Source organism: Nelumbo nucifera, chromosome 3 (genome assembly GCF_055504915.1).
Source record: "Nelumbo nucifera cultivar China Antique chromosome 3, China Antique-T2T, whole genome shotgun sequence".
Classification (NCBI taxonomy): Eukaryota; Viridiplantae; Streptophyta; class Magnoliopsida; order Proteales; family Nelumbonaceae; genus Nelumbo; species Nelumbo nucifera.
In genome coordinates, this window is record NC_142651.1 from 13827836 (window position 1) to 13846537 (window position 18702).

At 37.1% G+C, this 18702-nt stretch overlaps 2 protein-coding genes across 2 annotated transcripts; one reads left to right on the forward strand and one right to left on the reverse strand.

The window, feature by feature from the left end:
* Positions 1-576: 576 nt before the first annotated feature.
* On the forward strand, positions 577-9065 carry LOC104597096 (UDP-galactose/UDP-glucose transporter 3). The gene is made up of 7 exons (XM_010258498.3): positions 577-807; positions 1545-1642; positions 1779-1909; positions 2688-2718; positions 6969-7072; positions 7226-7347; positions 8363-9065. Exons 1-7 carry the CDS (start codon positions 704-706, stop codon positions 8769-8771), a joined length of 999 nt encoding a protein of 332 aa, XP_010256800.1. The 5' UTR covers positions 577-703; the 3' UTR covers positions 8772-9065.
* Positions 9066-13432: 4367 nt separating this feature from the next.
* Positions 13433-18299, reverse strand: LOC104597103 (transcription factor MYB124). Its single transcript, XM_010258510.3, has 12 exons — positions 17827-18299; positions 17686-17732; positions 17513-17569; positions 17335-17407; positions 16563-16618; positions 16258-16440; positions 15992-16176; positions 15643-15788; positions 15421-15563; positions 15127-15338; positions 14860-15005; positions 13433-14224 (listed from the first exon to the last, which is right to left on the reverse strand). Exons 1-12 carry the CDS (start codon positions 17911-17913, stop codon positions 14114-14116), a joined length of 1446 nt encoding a protein of 481 aa, XP_010256812.1. The 5' UTR covers positions 17914-18299; the 3' UTR covers positions 13433-14113.
* Positions 18300-18702: the final 403 nt, after the last annotated feature.

Below are 18702 nucleotides of genomic sequence, written 5' to 3' on the forward strand. Positions count from 1 at the left end.
GATTTTTTATGAGATAATGCAAATTAAACTCAACATTACCAAATAATATATTCTAAGGATAAAATAGTAAAATAGTAAAATCAGTAAATTTCAGATGGTAAAAGGTTGATCCAACACAAACAAACTTATAGATTTAAAGCCTCTAAAAAATTAAAAAGCAGATATACTTTTTTTAGATTTCAAACACAAAAAAATACCTTTTTAACTTTTTTTATGTATGAAATTTTAAATTTATCAAACGCCACTTTAGACTCAAACCCAAGTGGACCCATGATCACCCCTAAACTTGACGCAACTCAACGGGATATTTTTTGATTGGGTTTGGGTAACTAAACCGGACTACCGGAGGGAGAGGTCATACTCATACCCACTTACCGTCATAGTATTTGACCAAAATCCTAGGGGAGATTTTGGTCATAAGCCATTTACTCGATGAAAAAGTATACACGTCGGGTTTTCGCATTGCAACCAATGGCAAAATAGACTTACATCAACCATCCAATCAAAAACAGGCACGTGGAAATTTAACGTAGCTCTGCCCCTCCTATTAATAGTTAATACTGCCCGCCGCGGAAGTGGAAGGTGTTTGCCGTTAGTCGTCGATTGGAGACTCAGAGAGCTCCATCATCAACATATAATTTTGCTCGTTCTTGTTAAAGAGAACAAGTTCACCGCAGAATCTCTGTCTGAGCTTTCATACGGAATGGAAGGTCACGGCCCCGGCGTTGGCCGTGTTTTTGTGCTGATCTTCTGCATCTTCGGAATTTGGTCGGCTTATATAACACAAGGTGTTCTTCAGGAAACAGTGTGAGTTCCAGATCCTTATTTGGTTTTCAATTATTTTCTTTTGTCTTCTTCAGTTGATAGTTTTCTTTGAATATATGGGAATTTAGTACCGTGGACGTGGATCTCTCACAGATTAACTTTTGCGTTTATGAACATCGCTGTTCACAAATCAATGTTTTCCTCTAGGGATATGAATGCAAATATTTTATTGCTATGTAGTTACCAATATTTGGTAAAATTATGATTTGATGGGGAAGAGAATTGATGAGCTCGTTTTAAGAAGGGAAAGTCTAACGTTTACAGTCTCATACTCCCATTTTTATATAAAAAAATCAAAATTCAAAGCCTTTGACACTAAATTAATGTATACACATACCTAAATCCAAATTATAGTATATATTTTTGTGCTCCTATTTCTTCCTTTTTTTTTGTTCGTACTTATAAGTTGCAGAATTCCATGGCAATCCAGTTACGGAGCGTTTTTCTTTCTTTTCCTTGTCAAATTTCAATTTCTATTTTGAATTTTGAGGTCTTAGGTTAGGAATTCTTTTTTATTTTTATTTTTCAGTTGATGAAGTATTAATGATTCTTATTTAGCCAATTTGAACTAGTTCTATTATTTCTTTGTTCAGTCTAATGTTAGAATACCAATTCATTATGTTTCGTTGAAATAAGCATTTGGCTCCTTGGGATATAAAAAAGTTGTCGATTTATAGAAAATGTGGCAGGTTTTCTAAATGATCTCCTCATGTTTTCAGGTCCACCAAGAGATTTGGCCCAGATGGGAAACGGTTTGAGCATCTTTCATTCTTGAACTTAGCTCAAAATGTAGTTTGTTTAATCTGGTCATTTATAAGTAAGTTTAAGTTTACTTTTACTTTTTTGATGCATTTGAGTCATTTATTTGTCTTTTCCTCGTCTAGCATTAGATTCAATGTTCTATCAGATTATGAAGCTACTCCTTATACTTCTTCTACAATCTTTGTGAATAGTGATAAAACTGTGGTCCAGAGGTAGTGCTGGCGGTGCTCCTTGGTGGAGTTATTGGAGTGCTGGCATCACCAACACGATAGGTCCAGCCATGGGAATTGAAGCGTTAAAGTATATCAGTTACCCAGCACAGGTATGCTTAATTCTTCTTTTGAAAATTATGTTTATAAAAATATCATCTTTCTTTTGTATATTGTGTTTTGACCTTTTTACCCCATTTGTGTTACTTTAAGGAAAGTTTGACATGTATTCATCTTTGGTAATTTTATACATTCTTGTAATTTCTTAGCTTTCAACTTTAAATTTGGCTCAGATGAAAGCTTAACTGCTTCAGTTTTGAACACGGGTGGGATCGCTTGGGTTCTTTCTTCAAAATAGAGTGTCTTTGATCTAGGGAAGCTATTTTGAGTGCGACTTCCACTTTAGAATAGCAGTTTAACAAGTGTCACATGTTATACGTCATTTGGACTTCCAGGCACATACATCACAACCCTCAAGGATGAAGCTTAAGCTTCTATGTTGTCATAACTTTATTCTCTTTTGGTCTCCCTTGTCATTCAAACTAAGGAAAGCCACTGTCTTCTAGATTTTTTTTTTTTTTGCCTTCCATTTTCTTTGCAACTAAATGCAATGGTACCATATTTTATATTTAGAATTCATTGGTTTCTTTAGCACAGATTTCTAGTATCATGAAACAGTTATCTCCGATTTCAGGTTCTGTAGATGGCAATTGCAAATATGAAACCTTTACTTAATCACGTCTCTCCAAATTTGTAGAAGCTTGTCATGTTTTCTTTGTGTTGTTATTTGGATACACTTAGGGCTGTTTTTTTCTTAACGTGAAATATTCCTACTATTGAATTTATGCAATTCTGGAAAGTGGCTTTCTTATTCTATTATTCTACTTGCAGGTCCTTGCAAAATCCTCCAAAATGATTCCAGGTAATTTTTGATGCGCTTTTGTATATTATTATAGGTCACAATAACAAGCAAAATTTCTAGTATTAAAATTTATCATTAATAATGAAGAGAAAAAAATCATGGATGCACAAAAAGTTAATAATAATAATCACCCATTGTATTTTTAGTAGTCGCTCAAGATTGAATAGACACTTAAAAGGAGAAGAAAAGAATAAAAAAAGAAGAGGGAGAAAAGAGAGAGAGAGAGAGAGAGAGAGAGAGATTTTGATAAAAGAGAGTTGGATTGATGTTTGAAACTGTCGCCCCCCTCTTAAATTTATATACATAGTATCATACTTGTAAAAGGACTGAATTGCTTACATGGCAAGATAAGATAGATAAGATAAAGCTGAAAAAAGACTAATCCTAATCTTATAAAAGACTTGTTCTAATCTTATCATAAAGAACTAATCCTAATCATAACTTGTTGCTGACATACGAATAGTGGGGACCACCTTAGTGGGGTCCACATTAGTGTTCTCTACACTCTCCCTTAAGTTGGGAATAGATGTTTGCCATTCCCAAGTTGCATAGATCTGCCTCTAACTTCTTCCTTGAAACCGCCTTGGTGAGAAGGTCTACTAGTTGCATGTCGGAGGTGATGTATGGAAGACATACTTCCTTGAGAACCCTTTCTCTGATAAAATGTCGATCCACTTCAATATGCTTAGTTCTGTCGTGTTGTACCGGATTATGGGCTATATTGATGGCAGCCTGATTATCACATTTAAACATCAAGGGCTTCTCATAAACAATACCTAACTCCTCAAATAATGATCTCAACTATAGAATCTCAGCTACACCATTTGCCATGGACATATATTCAGTTTTAGCACTGGAACGAGAAACAACATTTTGTTTCTTACTCCTCTAAGAGACAAGGTTACCTCCTATAAAAGCACAATATTCAGAGGTAGATCTTTGATCATTAATACACCCAGCCCAATCATCATCTGTGTAAACTTCTATCTCCATGTGATCATTATTCTTGAATAAAATGTCTCTACCTGGGCACCTCTTCAAATATGTTAGTATCCTCTCAACTGCAAGGAGGTGAGTAGTCCTAGAAGAGTGCATATACTGACTAACCACACTGACTGCATAACTGATGTCGGGTCGAGTGAGACAAAGATAGAGAAGTTTTCTAACTAACCGTTGGAACTCAGCTTCATCTTCAAGGGACTCTCCACCCTCTGCACTGATCTTGTGATTTTGTTCAATGGGTGTGTCAACAGGCTTAATACCCAACTTTCTTGTTTCTTTCAACAGGTCAAGAACATACTTTCTTTGAGAAACAAAAATCTCATGCTTGGACCTGGCTACCTCAATGCCCAAGAAGTATCGTAGTTCTCCTAGATCTTTTACCTCAAACTCTTGATGAAGGGGTTGCTTAAGGGACTCAATCTCAGTATTATCATTTCCTGTTACTACAATATCATCCACATATACAGCAAAAAAGGTTAAGGAAGAATCCATTCTCTTAATAAACAAGGTGTGGTCTGACTGAGCCTGTACATATCCGAACCTTTCAAAGGGCTTATCTAAATCTATCAAACCAAGCTCTAGGGGACTGTTTTAGTCCATACAAGGCTTTGTTCAACCGACAAACCTTCCTTCCTATCTCTGTACCATAAAATCCAAGAGACAACTGCATGTAAATTTTCTTCTTGCAAGTCTCTGTTGAGGAAGGCATTTTTAACATCCATTTGATACAACAGCCAAGAATAACTGGCTGCAAGAAATAATAAGACTCTGATAGTGGTCATCTTTGCTACTAGTGCAAAAGTTTCCAAGTAGTCAATACCATATGTTTGAGTAAATCCTTTTGCAACTAACCCGGCCTTATACCTTTCAATAGAACCATCAACATTATGTTTTATAGTGAATACCTATCTACATCCAACCGGTTTCTTACCTTTAGAGTGATCAACTATCTCCCAAGTATTGTTTCTGATGAGGGCATCCATTTTTGCTTTTATTGCATCTTTCCATTCTGGTACTTCCAAAGCTTCCTTTATTGTTCTAGGAATGGGAACATCGACAATGGGTGCGAGAAAAGACTTATAGGAGGGAGACAAATGATTGTAGGACAAGAACTGAGAAATGTTGTAAGCTGTGAATGTGGTGCAACGACGCTTGCCCTTACGAACTGCTATGGGAAGATCAAGATCATCTAATGAAGGTGAAGGCTCCATGGTGGGATGTCTCTCATATGTAGTATCTGTGGTACTTGGATCTGGCTCTGCATAAGGAATTGGGGCTACTGTGGTATCGGGATCTGGACCTGTAGAGGAGACTGGGACTAGCCTGCACTGTTGATGTTCGAAATCAACTTGTCTCCATCGTCTGTGATAGACTCTCACATCCCTGCATCTCTGACAGCCCTCCCCATTACACCCCTCTTCACTTAATGGGATAGGTAAAGGAACTTTTGACGAGTTAATCCCAACCTTACTACTCTCCCCCCGAGGAGAAACCCTTGGATAATAGGGTACATTTTCAAAGAAAGTGACATCCATTGAGACAAATCTTTTCCCAGACGTAGGTTCATAGCAGCAATATCCCTTTTGAGTTTGTGCATAACTAAGGAAAATACATTTTGAGGCCTTATGGTCAAACTTGGAACAATGAGGGCCAAGAATCTGAGCAAAGCATGTACAATCAAAGGTTTTAAGGGGAATGGTAAATAACTCTTTATCAGGATATAAGAGGGTAAATGGAGGTTTCATGTCAAGAACCCGTGAAGGAATTCTATTGATGAGATACACTGCTGTAAGAATAGCATCCCCCCAGAAATGTATAGGCACATGGGAGGTAAACATAATGCTTCTGACTACCTCCAATATGTGTCTATTCTTTCTCTCAGCAACCCCATTTTGCTGTGGTGTATTGAGAACAGGTACTCTGATGGATAATCCCATGTTCAAGCAAATAGGAGGCTAATGGTTTGCAAAATATTCTTTCGCATTATTAGATCTAAAAATTTTGATTTTAACCCCAAATTGGGTTAAAATCATCTGATGAAAGATCCGGGTTAATGCTGGAACCTCATCTCGAGAATGCATGAGATAAATCCACAAAAAAACGAGTATAGCCATCAACAAACAATAGGAAATATTTGTACCCCCCCATGGCAGTGGTACGGTAAGGTCCCCAAACATCAATATGCACAATTTCAAAGGGAATATTATTTCTATTATTACTTAATGAATATGTTGTCCTACAGTGTTTTGCAAATTTACAACTCTCACATTTCAAACTAGACATCTAGATAGATTCAAATAAACTAGGAAACAAACTCTTCAAAGCCCGAAAAGATAAATGACCCATCCTATTATGCCAAAGCAAAACCTGATCAACAGACTAAGAAACACAAGACCTCTTAGTCTCACTATCTTCCCAATGAGGACTCCCTCCAAGCAGATAGACTCCATTTGCCTCATGGCCAGTCCCAATCACCTTCCTTGTCTCTAGATCCTAAAAAACACATCGATCCGAAAAAAAGGTTATTGAACAATTCTGGTTTTTTGTAATGCTACTAACTGAAAGCAAGTTAGTACTAAGCTTAGGAACATGCAAAACCGAAGATAAGGAAATAGCATTAGACAACTTGATGTCTCCCTTGCCAGAAATAGGAATGAGGGAGCCATCAACAATGGACACTTTGTATCCGCCTAAAGATAAGTGATAGGTAGTAAATAGTGACGGCAAGCCAGTCATATGGTCAAATGCTCCAGAATCTATTATCCATGAATGTTCTGTATTACCTGTAGCTGAGGCATGGTGAGCTGAGGCCCGATTACCTGAAGGAGCAAAAACTGAGGTAAGGGGTGCTGATGGTGTCTGAGGAGGTGGAGCTGAATTACCAACTTCATTTTCCAGCTGAATTAGAGCAGCTCGAACAGTAGCTAGAGTGTCCAGAGGATTGCCTTTTGTGCTAGACGAGGTTGTACTATTAGTTTTAACAGCCATATTTGCATTCCCCTTTTTGTTTCTGAGTTTTGCTGGAACTAGATGTGGATGCAACTTCCAACAGGTATCTTTAGTATGTCATCCGCAATCATATATACATATAGATTTTATAATTAATAAATTTAGTACTTTATGTTTATGTAAATTTATTTCATATATGTAAGTTAAAAGTGATTAAATTTTTACTTTTTAATTCTTTCTTTATTTTAAAAATAATGAATCAGACTCAGATTAAACCCGAATTCTTGACCTCTATGCAGTGATGTTGATGGGTACACTTGTTTATGGAATTAAATACACTTTTCCTGAGTATATATGTACTTTCCTTGTTGCTGGAGGGGTATCAGCATTTGCTCTTTTAAAGGTGAGGCATTTTATCTGCTGAGTTATAGTTTTGAAGTCGGGTCTTAGTTTTACCTTTTTGTGCTTTGGAGCAAACAAAGGAGTCTCTGATTGATTGATATGTCTATTACTTTTTAACTATCTACCTTATCTTTTGCTCATTGATTGATTACAGACTAGCTCAAAGACCATAAGCAAACTGGCTCACCCAAATGCACCCCTTGGATATGGTCTGTGTTTCCTGAACTTGGCTTTTGATGGATTTACAAATGCTACTCAGGATTCAATAACAGCAAGGTATTAGCTATTAACAGTTCAAGAGTTGATTAAAAGTGCATATATGGATTCTCTGTCACTGTAATGAAGTTGCTATTAATTTCATTGATAATCCCAGTTAGTAATAACTCTAACCTACCACCAAAAAAAAATGCCCATTCTTGTAATTGTGTTGGAACTACCTGGGAAAGGATTTTTGTTGATATTCTCTTTTCCAGTTTTAATATGCTAATACATCAAATGACAATTCTTAACAATGACAAATATGTAGAAAAGCTATGCCATGAAATGATAATCTTAGGCTGTGTTTGGTTTGACAGAAAATAAGATAGAAACAGAAAGTTGAGGGGAAGTTCTTAAATAGATTAACAAAACTCCTTTAGAACTTTCCCTTAACTTTCTATTTCTCTCTTATTTTCTGTCAAACAAAACATAGCCTTATATGGAATGTATCTTGACATTGCCCTTGCAAAATCTGCAATTGTATTAGGAAGTAAGGAGTTAAAAGGGACTAATAAGTATGAAAAAAATTCCAGGGCATCTTTGAATAAGTGCTTTGATAGCCATGCTATGGTTTGAACATACACCTTTTCTATCTTGATATGCCCATTGTTTAGCCAGCTTGCCGTGTCACACAAGTATATACTTTTAGTGGGTAGGACATGTCTGGTCTCAAGACTCACAGATTCACATGACCATATATTGTAGGGGTTAGCTTTGCTTATTACTGTCTTGGATATTGGTGTTTAGCATCTAATTCAAGATCTTAATTTCTGTAAAAACATCATATGTAAGTCAGAAGGAAAAAGAGGAAAAAGGTTTAAGTGGAAAAAGAAAATCGAGTAGCAGCATAAGGTGCAATAGGAAGATATTCTTTTTCTTTATAGGGGAGAAAGTCTGCATCTTCTTTCCCGTTTATGATTCATAATTTCTTATTGGTTTCTTTTGAGAATTAGATATTTGGCTCTTGCAATTAATGCATTCTCATGCATCCTAAACAGACATGCTTCTAACCAGCATGGTTTCTCATGTATAGGTATCCAAAGACAAGTGCTTGGGATATAATGTTTGGAATGAATCTTTGGGGTTCCATATATAACATGGTCTACATGTTTGGTTGGCCACATGGCAGTGGATTTGAGGCAGTCCAGTTCTGCAAGCAGCATCCAGAGGCAGCTTGGGACATCTTTGTCTACTGTCTGTGTGGAGCAGTGGGCCAGAACTTTATCTTCTTGACTATAAGCAGATTTGGCTCACTTGCAAACACCACCATTACCACAACCCGCAAGTTTGTGAGCATCGTGGTGTCTTCACTGTTGAGTGGCAATCCCCTTTCATCAAAGCAATGGGGGAGTGTTTTCATGGTCTTCTCTGGGTTGTCATATCAGATCTACCTCAAGTGGAGGAAATTGCAGAGACTACAGAAGAAGAGAAAGTCCATGTGAGCAACAGTTTTTTATTTTTTACATTACTCATCTGGTTTTCATTTTTGTTATAATCTGGGACTAAGCCTTAAGGTTTAGTGTTCCCTTCATTTTAGATGGTTCTTTAGAATATCAGCCCAGGAATTGAATAGATCTCTCATGAGATATGCTGTAAATTTGCAGTTTTGGTAATGTAAACTAGTTTTCAGTGTTATCCTAGCTAAATCTATAAACTTCATGTATAATTTTTTCTGAACTGTGTATTTTAATTAGGGGTGAAAGCCTCAGAACCAGTCTCAGTGTCTTACTCCCAAACTGTTCACATCGATTCTGTATTTCTGTAAATCACTGCACTCCATGAGGAAGGTCATTAATTTGCATTCTTCCTCACCCAAATTCTAGGCTGAAAGAAAACTCAAAATAGTTGAACCACCAATGCTTTTCATGCTCAGTTTGGAAGGAGTACAAACATGAATATGTACAGTGCAAATACATACAAAATACTAGATTTTGCACTCTACATATTGTATTTATACTCCTTCCAAATGGAGTCATAGAGAAAACCAATTGCTTCGTTGTTCAACAGTTGCATGTACTACATTTTTCATACCCTTAGTTTGGGACATTTAAAGAAAACCCACCCTGGACAAGGTAAATTTTCTTTAAAAATGTAGTCTTTGTTATATCTCCTACTTCTCTTGTATCATATGCTAAGATTTTTTCATAATATTACCCATCTTGTGCTTTGTGGAATTAGTGGAGCACGCACGTGCACCGCTTCTGATAAGATTTTGGCTTTCGAAACTGCATCTCTTGTTTCATTAGTTTTGATTCAGCACCTCAAAAGTCCTGAATCGATGAGATGGTGTATAAATAAGTGTCGAAAGGGACTAATCTGATTGTTAAAAAGTAACATATCATGCTTCCATCTTCACTGAAACGCAGTTGATACTTAAAATGAAAAAAAAGGAGGGAAAAGAATAATCAATTTGGACAATCTCATTACATCAAATGGTATGTTGAGTGTGCAAACTCTAGCAGGAGGAAATCATGAATAATCCTAAGTCCTAACAATTTCATTTGAAAATGCATCATTCTTACATAGTCAATGAGTGAGATTTAATTTAAGCAATGGATCACTATGTTTTAACGAGTGTTTTAAAATCCAATTCAGAAATTGAACCATTTTTATCTCTGGGTGGTAAATCAGTGGTTAACAATTCAGGTCAAATGATGAGTCAACCCATCATGTCATATATTATAAATAAAATATTAAAATGCACAAAAAATGACAAAAGAAATATATAACTAAATTATTATATATGCACATAATAAGAACATATTATGTACTGTGAAACGTTGTTGTAGGGGGGGGGGGGGGGGGGGGGGGGGGTGTGCATGCTAAATGAGTTGTTGACAGATTCTAGATTTAGGGGCTAAATGGATCTGGTCCACCTCGATGGGATTTCTTAAAAAATAAATGATATTTACTGAAGCTGCTGTACTTCAGCGGTTCAGCTCTCTCAAATAAGCAGAGAGCTTGAATCTACGGCTAATAAAAAGCATGTTAATTGACAGTTTGGCATCCGACTGTACATTGGAAGGATCTCCACGTCATGGAGAGGTGGTCCTTAATGCGGGCAGCTGGAAGCTGTTCTGTCAATGTGTTAATATGCTTTTAGCTGGCAGCAGACCCATCACAATTTTGTAAGGATGGGATCTTTTGAAAACAAAAACCCTATGAAGATTTTGAAACATGAAAATCTAGCTGCACATTGAAAATATCTACACAAATTTAAGATTTATGTACAGAGGTATTCTTTATAAATGGTTAGATTTCACGAGGAGATGCAAGCTCATTTTGTACTATTTATCGTCGGTAATGAAAAATATTCACTTATTATTAAAAAAACTTATATATATTAAAGAGGGTGGCACAAAACTATTATGTGATTAAAAAAAAAAAAAACTATGATATACTTAACGTTGAATACTTGCGTGCATCCCTATTTTCGGGCTCTCATGTTTGATCTTTGGTCTGAATTGAAAAAATAAATAACATAAATAGAAAAAATAAAAATATAAAGATTAATGTTGGGGATTCGGATATTTTGGTTATGTTTGGTTTTGAAATTCTTTACCAAAGAGTCACTGTTTGAACTTTGAAGAGTGAATTTTCAATTTTGAGCCAAAAGTAGTTCTTTTTAAAACTTTTTTTTTTTATACTTGTAAGAAGTTTGTCAAACGCCAGCCCTAGGCACCTATGAACTACCACCTGTTGAATCTCTTGAGCATCGGAACAAAGTTGAAACCCTCTGAATCTCTGATATTACTGAATACAGATATCAATAATTATCTGATGAAACAACTGATTTATAGTGGCAGACAGTTTTAAACGTGTAGTTTGGGCCCATTCGATGATGTATCCTGAATTTGGAAGAATTGGACAGGTGGTAATACATGGTGATGTTCGATTCAGTGATTGATCCTAATTATTGACGCTTGAGAAAGGGCAAGTAGTTAGGCATGACGGTCCCAGACACTATGAGATGTGGACTGCAACTTCGGCGAGATCAACTCTCAGGTTTTTGGGCTCCGGTCTGGGTCTAGGCCTGAAATTTCATGATAAACATGTACTTGAATAGGTAAAATAGTGTGGTATATATATTTGTGCATATTCTCTTTTATTTATAATTATAAAATCTAAAATTAAAGGTAAAATAAATAAAAAGAGCTTCTTATTACTAGATCAACTTACCCAAGCCTGGCCAAATCTATTCAAGACTTCAAGTCTGTATAAATTATTGCAGCCATGGTTATGTTGGGTTTAACCCAAGCGACTGGGCTTGGTGGTACTCGGGGCTTTCACTTATGGTTGGAAGTTGGAACATACCGAAACCTGAGGTCCAGTTTTCAGGTTTGGCCTGAATTGGCTCTGAATCAGACCCAATCTGCCCAAAAACTCTAGATCCCACATTAGATAGAATATCGATTTAATGACTCGGGTCTAAGTCTTCAAGATGGCTGGAGTTTTGAAGATTTTCAGAAATAGAATTTAAAAACCATTTTGTCTCGAGTTTAAGGAAACAGAGGCCATCCCATAGATTGCTGAGGCAGTGAGGCATGGAGAGCAAGAGAAGCGATCCTTTATCCTTGTGTCTCTTCAATAATATTAGCTAGAGAGAGAATCGAAGATTGTGATTGATATTATCTTTGGGAAGATCGAGCCACCTATAGGCATTAAACCTATTATCATCCAAGACATTATATCAACCATCAATCACGGTGGCCGCAAAGAACAGAATGGTTAGTCTCTAGAAGTAAAGAAGTAAATGCCAGCCAGTAACTTCATGGGCTAAAGAGTTGCAAGCTTGCAGCCATGCGGAGCAAAAGAAAAGATTGTTAGGAGGTAGAGATTTAAATTACTATTCCACGCTGGTACGCTCACATATCTACACTTACAGAGTTACAGTTCATACCCGTACTCAGGAATCTCGTTACTTGGTATATAAAATTGAAAGGGTATTTTAACTGCAAAAAGGAGATAAGTCCTTCAAATAAGGAATGCTAAATGCATCCAAAAGCTTATTTTCCCACAGGCCATTAGACCTGGCAATCGGGTTGAGCGGGTCGGGTTCGGGTTGGGCCAAGGTATTTTTGGTTGATTTCATGTCGAGTTGAATTTCAGGTTGGATTGTCAAATGCTAAACCCTAACCCTAAATGTTTGGGTTTGGATTGACCCATGGGTCAACTCTAGTCATCCCAAAAAATAATTGAAATTTAAAAAAATAAAGAAAAATGTCAAAATTAAAAAAATTAACCTTAAAATTCCAAATATAAAATAAAAACTTGAATATTTAACAATTTAAAGAGTAAACAATAAAAAGTAAAGAATAAATAATAAAAACTAAAGAGTGGAAACTTCTAACAATGTATAAATAATCCCAATTAGACTTGACAATCGGATCAACGGGTTGACCCATGACCCAACCCACTTTTTTCGGGTCGGGTCGGTCGTTTTCACATTCAAATTGCTAAAATATGAGACCCTATCCCTATATTTTTTTGGGTTGGGTTGGGTCAGGTTCGTGGGTTGGATAAACTTTTTGCCAGGTCTACAGGCCACAATGAACCATAATAAGATGTCTCAAAAACCACTCTCGTTCTATAACATCTACAAAGACAGAAAAACCCGGAACCAGAACAGGAACAAGTCTTTTGATCATGTCTCTAGGTAATATCATCTTTCCCCTTCTCTTTATCGACATTCTTCTCTTTGATGTGGAAAGGGAAAAACCAAGGTTCAAAGTATCATTACGTATCGGCCCATATCAGTTGATACGTATCGTTCTGGGACCCTTCCGATACGCCCCTACAGTTGGTGTATCAGGGGTCTGACCGGTTCAGGGGATAGAGGGGTCCTAGACCGACTCCCTTGAATCAGTTTTGAAAAAAAAAAGTAAAAAAACAAATACCGAAACGCCCAATACACCCCTACTGGCATATCAGGTGTATCGATATTTTGAACTTTGGGCAAAACTATCACAACACAGTGTTGATGAGTAATTTTCAATGCATTTGTTTCCTCCTAATATTTGTTCATTCGAATATCATGAAACGAAGAGAATATTGATCAAAAGAGAAAAAAAAAGTAACAAAAGAATAGATGAAGAAACACTCGTACACACAAAACCAATAGCACATTCTCTTCTTTAATTATAGTAAGTTACATCAAATAGTTACATTCATGACAAAATCCAACTTAGAAAAGGAAGAAAATAATAATAAAAAAAGAAACTCTTATTCTATACCCTCTGCACACCAAAATCAAATCAATAAAAATCCAACTTCAACTAGGGTTCATCCTCCTTTTGCTCTTTCTATTTTTTTTATAACTATTTTTGTTTTTCCTAAGATATGTATGGGAGGTGCCCAAACTGCCGATGTATAATTACACTCTTAAAAAAAGACAAGGTTGGTATGCTGCCATATTATGTACAGATGACAAATAGGACTAAAATCAAGCAATTCTAGAGAAGACTCGGGAGAAAAAAAAAATCAAGCAATTCAACAAACACTCATACTGGAACTCAATGTGAGAATTCAGGCTCACAGAACACATTGTAAGATCGGATGGGCAATGCTAGAATGCTCAGGGAAGATACTAAAACATTCTAAGACAGTTTTGAAGTGCAGATCTTAGAACACCTTTGCTAAAAATCAGGTATGGTGGCCTGTGAACCATGGACTCTGAACTCAAGATGATATTTGACAAACCTTTCCAAACAATTAGATGGTGAGGATGAACTAGCAATTTCCTAGTGCACAAAATTCTGCAGGTAAGATGGGAAGCATAGATTGGTCAGAGGCTATGGAGGAGGGCCCTTCTGCAAGGTGGTGGATGTGAAGTGCTTGTGCCAGGGCCAGAGATTGGTGAATCCGTACCAAGTGTTTTCAGAAGGAAGTTCCTCTCCTGAAAAATGCATTGAAAATTATTAGTTAATAGTTAGTCCCACATAAGAACACAGAGAAAAACAATTCAATATTTTTAAACCCTGAGATTGTAGCCTTGGGAACATTAATGAAATTCACTGTAAACAATTGTCTAGTTGTGGGATATTTTATCCAATTTTAACAGTCCCTTCAAATGCTATATACCTATACATTGAAAGGCATAGTTCAACTACCAGATGCTAAAGCAAAACTGACGATTCTACTCAGTGCAAGCACCTATAACACCCAGTCTGTGCAAAAGAGAAGAAAATTAGTGACCACTGCATCATTCTTAGGGTTGCATGTTTTCCATTAAATGAGACAAGTGACAGTTTTAAATTTGAGAAAAGAATGTGCCCTCATTCGTAGAGCTTGTGGTTTCTAAAGTATTCCAATTCAATGCCTATCTACGGATTCCCTAATTTTATCTTTCTTCTCTTGTGGAGAAGCTTTTTAACAATAGAATGCATTGCCCATTAGTTTATTTCATTATGAAACACAGAGATTAAAAGAAGAATATACGAATTCATTTGAAAACCATTAATGTTTAGAGGCCACAACATTAGAGACCTTATTGTATTAGAATCCAAAGATAAGAATACTAGAGTAACTTACACTTTCTGAAAATTTTGGGCTTGGAATTCCAGCTGCTAAAGATCGGAACAGTGGAATTACTTGAAGAGGGGAGCTGAACTCTGTATGAAACAGTGCAGAAACAACTTCTTCATTACCCTTTGGCTCATCACATGAGAGAAAGGTTCCTGCAGCAGTTAGATTAGTACTTCAGTTTCATAGAACAATCTGATTAGCAAAATTAATTTTCTGAGGTAAAATTAAAGATAGGAAATAAAGAAAAGGTGGTGCACTTTCTATGAAGATTACCTTGAGCAGTGCTTACACAGATCCCATCTTCACAGCCATCACCACCATTCCGTACTTCCGCATGAATGGGCATTGAGACAACACTGCCATCCTGGTGTAATGAACATACCTCAACTTGAGGTTGTTCTGTTTTATCACCTGATGCATGGGACTGGGCGGTTGATCCAGTGCTGTACTCAGAACTGCCAGGAGACTCATATAGATTGGGTTGCCTATACAATAAACCAGTCAGCAATTAGATTCTGTGCCACAAGTAAGACGTCTTTCAATTTGAATAACCACCACATTTATTACCTCCAAGAAAGCTCGTTTCCCATGTTACTGCTCTTTAGATCCTCTACCAAGTTCTTGAAATCTTCAGTTAAAAAATCCACTTCAGAGATTTTGTATGTGTCAAAATCGCCTTCTTTTGTTCGACTTAAGAACTCTTGTAGTTCCTGAATATTAGATTTGACTAGATAAGAGGATATACTAATATTTCTCTGATGATAATTTAGCAACTAATATTATTCTCACCTTCCAAGCATTTTCAAGACTTTGATTGGTGTTCTCTGTATTAACCTTTAGTGCAAGAGAGCTGAGCAGTTCTGCTTGTTGCATCAAAGCAGCAATCTTTGGATCATCCCTTTTAAGAAATGTTCCTTGAACCTCATTATTTGCAACTGATTTTTTATCAGAAGGAAAAGCTGGTGTTAATTTTAATCTCTGTAAATAATAAAATTCCAATAAAAGAAAAGGATTAATCAACAAATAGTGACAAATCTCTGGAAGGGGAAAGGCCACCAATGTTATGAGTCCTGCATGACTAGGTTGTTTTCTCATACATTCACTGTGCTTAATATTTCAGTTTTCAGAGGTGGTTTACCATATTTGGAGGCTGTGTGGGTGTTGTTGCCAACGTGTTGCTGAGATTGCAACTCGCCAGCATTGTGGAAGTTTTGAATCAATACTGCAAAAGGAGGCCTTATCTGCTGGTGCTCTGTTTTTGCACATTCCTTGGTTATTTCTCCTTTGGTGGTGTTATCCTCTGTGAGACTGGAGATGTGGGTCCTGCAGTTGAGTAACTTTGAGACTTGTAGGTAAAAACATCGGGTCCCGTTTTCATGTACAACTAGACAATTGTTTCCGTACCTCATCCTCTTAAGAGGTGCTGCAGATTCAGCAGATTCATCTCCCAAAACGAGTCCATTTTGAAATATTACTCTCTTGTTGTTAGGATTGATGTAAGAAGCGTTATTCTCCTTTGATAGAGCCTCATGTTTTGCTCTTTTCTTGCACAGGGTGGAGAACCGGTTCTTCACAGCGTTATCCGTTCTGCACTAGCCAGAGCAATAACGACTTTATGTCTCATACTATTGGGAATAAAGCAGTGATGGTGATGTATCGGAGAAAGATGAAAAGGGAAATAGCATACACCATAAAGCAAGTTTATTTACCTGCCAGAAACCACTTTTGCTATTTCAGTCCATCTATTACCGAAAATCTTCTGAGCCTGCAAATCACATTTGGGCAATTAACCAATTAGTTCACAACCATATCCAATGGCCAATAAGTTTCCATCATCATAAAGGGATGAGAGAATAACTAAAAATTTCGATAAAGGCGTCGGTCTGAGGTTCTGAAACAACCTAATACTGGTTTTCTTTTTCTGAGAACCAAAATTAACTTGATATAAGCCGGACCTGAGGGCTATCAAAAATAAGTTGAAAAAAGAAAATCATTATTCCCAAACAAAGTCTTAAATTAGAGTACGCCCGAGAAATTATCAAATTAAGCACAGAAGGAAAGAATAAAAACGCAATGTCGCCGTGAAAATTTGGGGAAACAATAGCATATCAGGCATGTACTCGATGAAGGAAGTACCACCTAAAGGTATCCAATCCATATGGGGGAATTATCTCTGAAAGGATTTCTTGCAGTCCTAGGAAAAGGAGCCAGAGATCCTACTTGTGAGAAACAGAAACAGAACATAGTATGAGGAAACGATGGTACCCAAACAAACGTAACTACCCCAAGTATACCAACTTCCCCATTTCTGAGAGAGCCATAATCTCTGCCTAATAGAGTTATCCAATATACCTTATTCCCATTTTCGAGACATGCATAGAAACTCTGCAGAGAGCTTTGTAATTCATAGGAAAGAGTACTAAAAAGTCCTACCTTTTTAAGTTAAAGACGGAAGCAGGTTAAGCAAGCAGTGTTAAGTACCTCGCATAAGATCATGTCTTCCTCCGGTGACCACCCTCCTTTCTTGCATTCTGAATTTAAGTAAGTGTACCATCTGAGGTAAACCGGAGAAGTGGTGAGAAAAGATAACAAATAGTTCTAATGAAAGAACAAGTTTAGGATGTGGGAGAAAAATCACTATAGAATACAGATAACCAACCTTCTTCTGCACTGTCTGGTTGTTTTGTCCTTGAACTTGGCTGCAATAATCGACCAGCTGCAGACACGAATACAATAGACCAAGTCTTTAGCTTCAAAATACAATCATCTAAGGAACGAAGTGCGTTCTGCATTAAATAACCTAGAGATATCGAGAGATGAATGAAACTCTACTTTTCAGTTCCATGGATGCTGATCTGTTCCCGTAGTATATCATCCTCCTGCATTTGGATTTTGTTTTCCCATATCAGATGGACAAGTTAGCAAAAAGCAGAGGGGCAGGATGAGGAAGAGTTGGAGGAAGGAAGAAGAAACCTGTTGAGTCCATGTAACTATGTGGCGCTCTTTGGGCTTGGTAATGGTAGTAGCAGACTCTGCTTTGGGTGTTTCATGGAGCTTCATGTTGGGCACTGTATGTGAACCTGTGTTACTATGTTCGGGTTCGGCCTCCTCCTCCTCCCTTTATGAGGATCAACTCGCATGTTAAAGCAAGGAACTTTTCCGATCACATGTGTATTATATCTATAAATAAAGCATATAAAGGGCAAAAAGGAGTCGTCGTCTCCGTCGGTTGTCTTTACAGATTAGATACCGTTGCTTTCAGAACGGGAACAACAAACCATACATCTCCGTCGAAGCTCTCAATCACTATCTGTAGGAACTCAGGATTGCTTGCATAGGATTCCAACTTTTCAGAAATCTCTGATGTATCTAAAACAAGGAATTATCAGACTAATAATCCGATGGCACAAAAAATGCCTCTGACGGATCAACGCTGGTCGCTCATCGCTGGGCTAATCCACGGAATTATGTATTTATCTTAGAGAGAACTGCTCTAAAAAATCGTCAAAAAGGAAAAAAAAAAAAAAAAGAAAAGGCACGTAGAAAAAAAACATACTTGGGCGACAAGAGAACGTAGCAGACAAGATATACGCGTAGAAGTTAGAAAATATGGAGGAGGACGTAATCTATGTATCGGGAGTAATATAAACAAAGGGAGAGTGGGGGGGGTAATGGATGATTTTGAAAATTTAAAATCCCCCGGACAAGAGGAACTGGAAAGATAGCGAGGTAATACGATTGGGTATGGAAATAGAAGATGGAAAGGGATCCAACGCATCTAAATCCGGATAAGACGGTGAAGGGATCTGACTGAGTAACACTGAGAGGCGAAAAAGGCTTGACTCTGAT

Excerpts from the sequence above, each read along its gene's own strand:
- LOC104597103 (XM_010258510.3), bottom strand. The coding sequence starts at position 17,913 with ATGAAGCTCCATGAAACACCCAAAGCAGAGTCTGCTACTACCATTACC. Across the intron at positions 16,619-17,334 it reads AAGACATGATCTTATGCGAG|GCTCAGAAGATTTTCGGTAA; the intron begins GTACTTAACACT and ends TGTGATTTGCAG. Across the intron at positions 15,564-15,642 it reads GTCTTGAAAATGCTTGGAAG|GAACTACAAGAGTTCTTAAG; the intron begins GTGAGAATAATA and ends TCTAATATTCAG.
- LOC104597096 (XM_010258498.3), top strand. The coding sequence starts at position 704 with ATGGAAGGTCACGGCCCCGGCGTTGGCCGTGTTTTTGTGCTGATCTTC. Across the intron at positions 808-1,544 it reads GGTGTTCTTCAGGAAACAGT|GTCCACCAAGAGATTTGGCC; the intron begins GTGAGTTCCAGA and ends TCATGTTTTCAG. Across the intron at positions 2,719-6,968 it reads ATCCTCCAAAATGATTCCAG|TGATGTTGATGGGTACACTT; the intron begins GTAATTTTTGAT and ends ACCTCTATGCAG.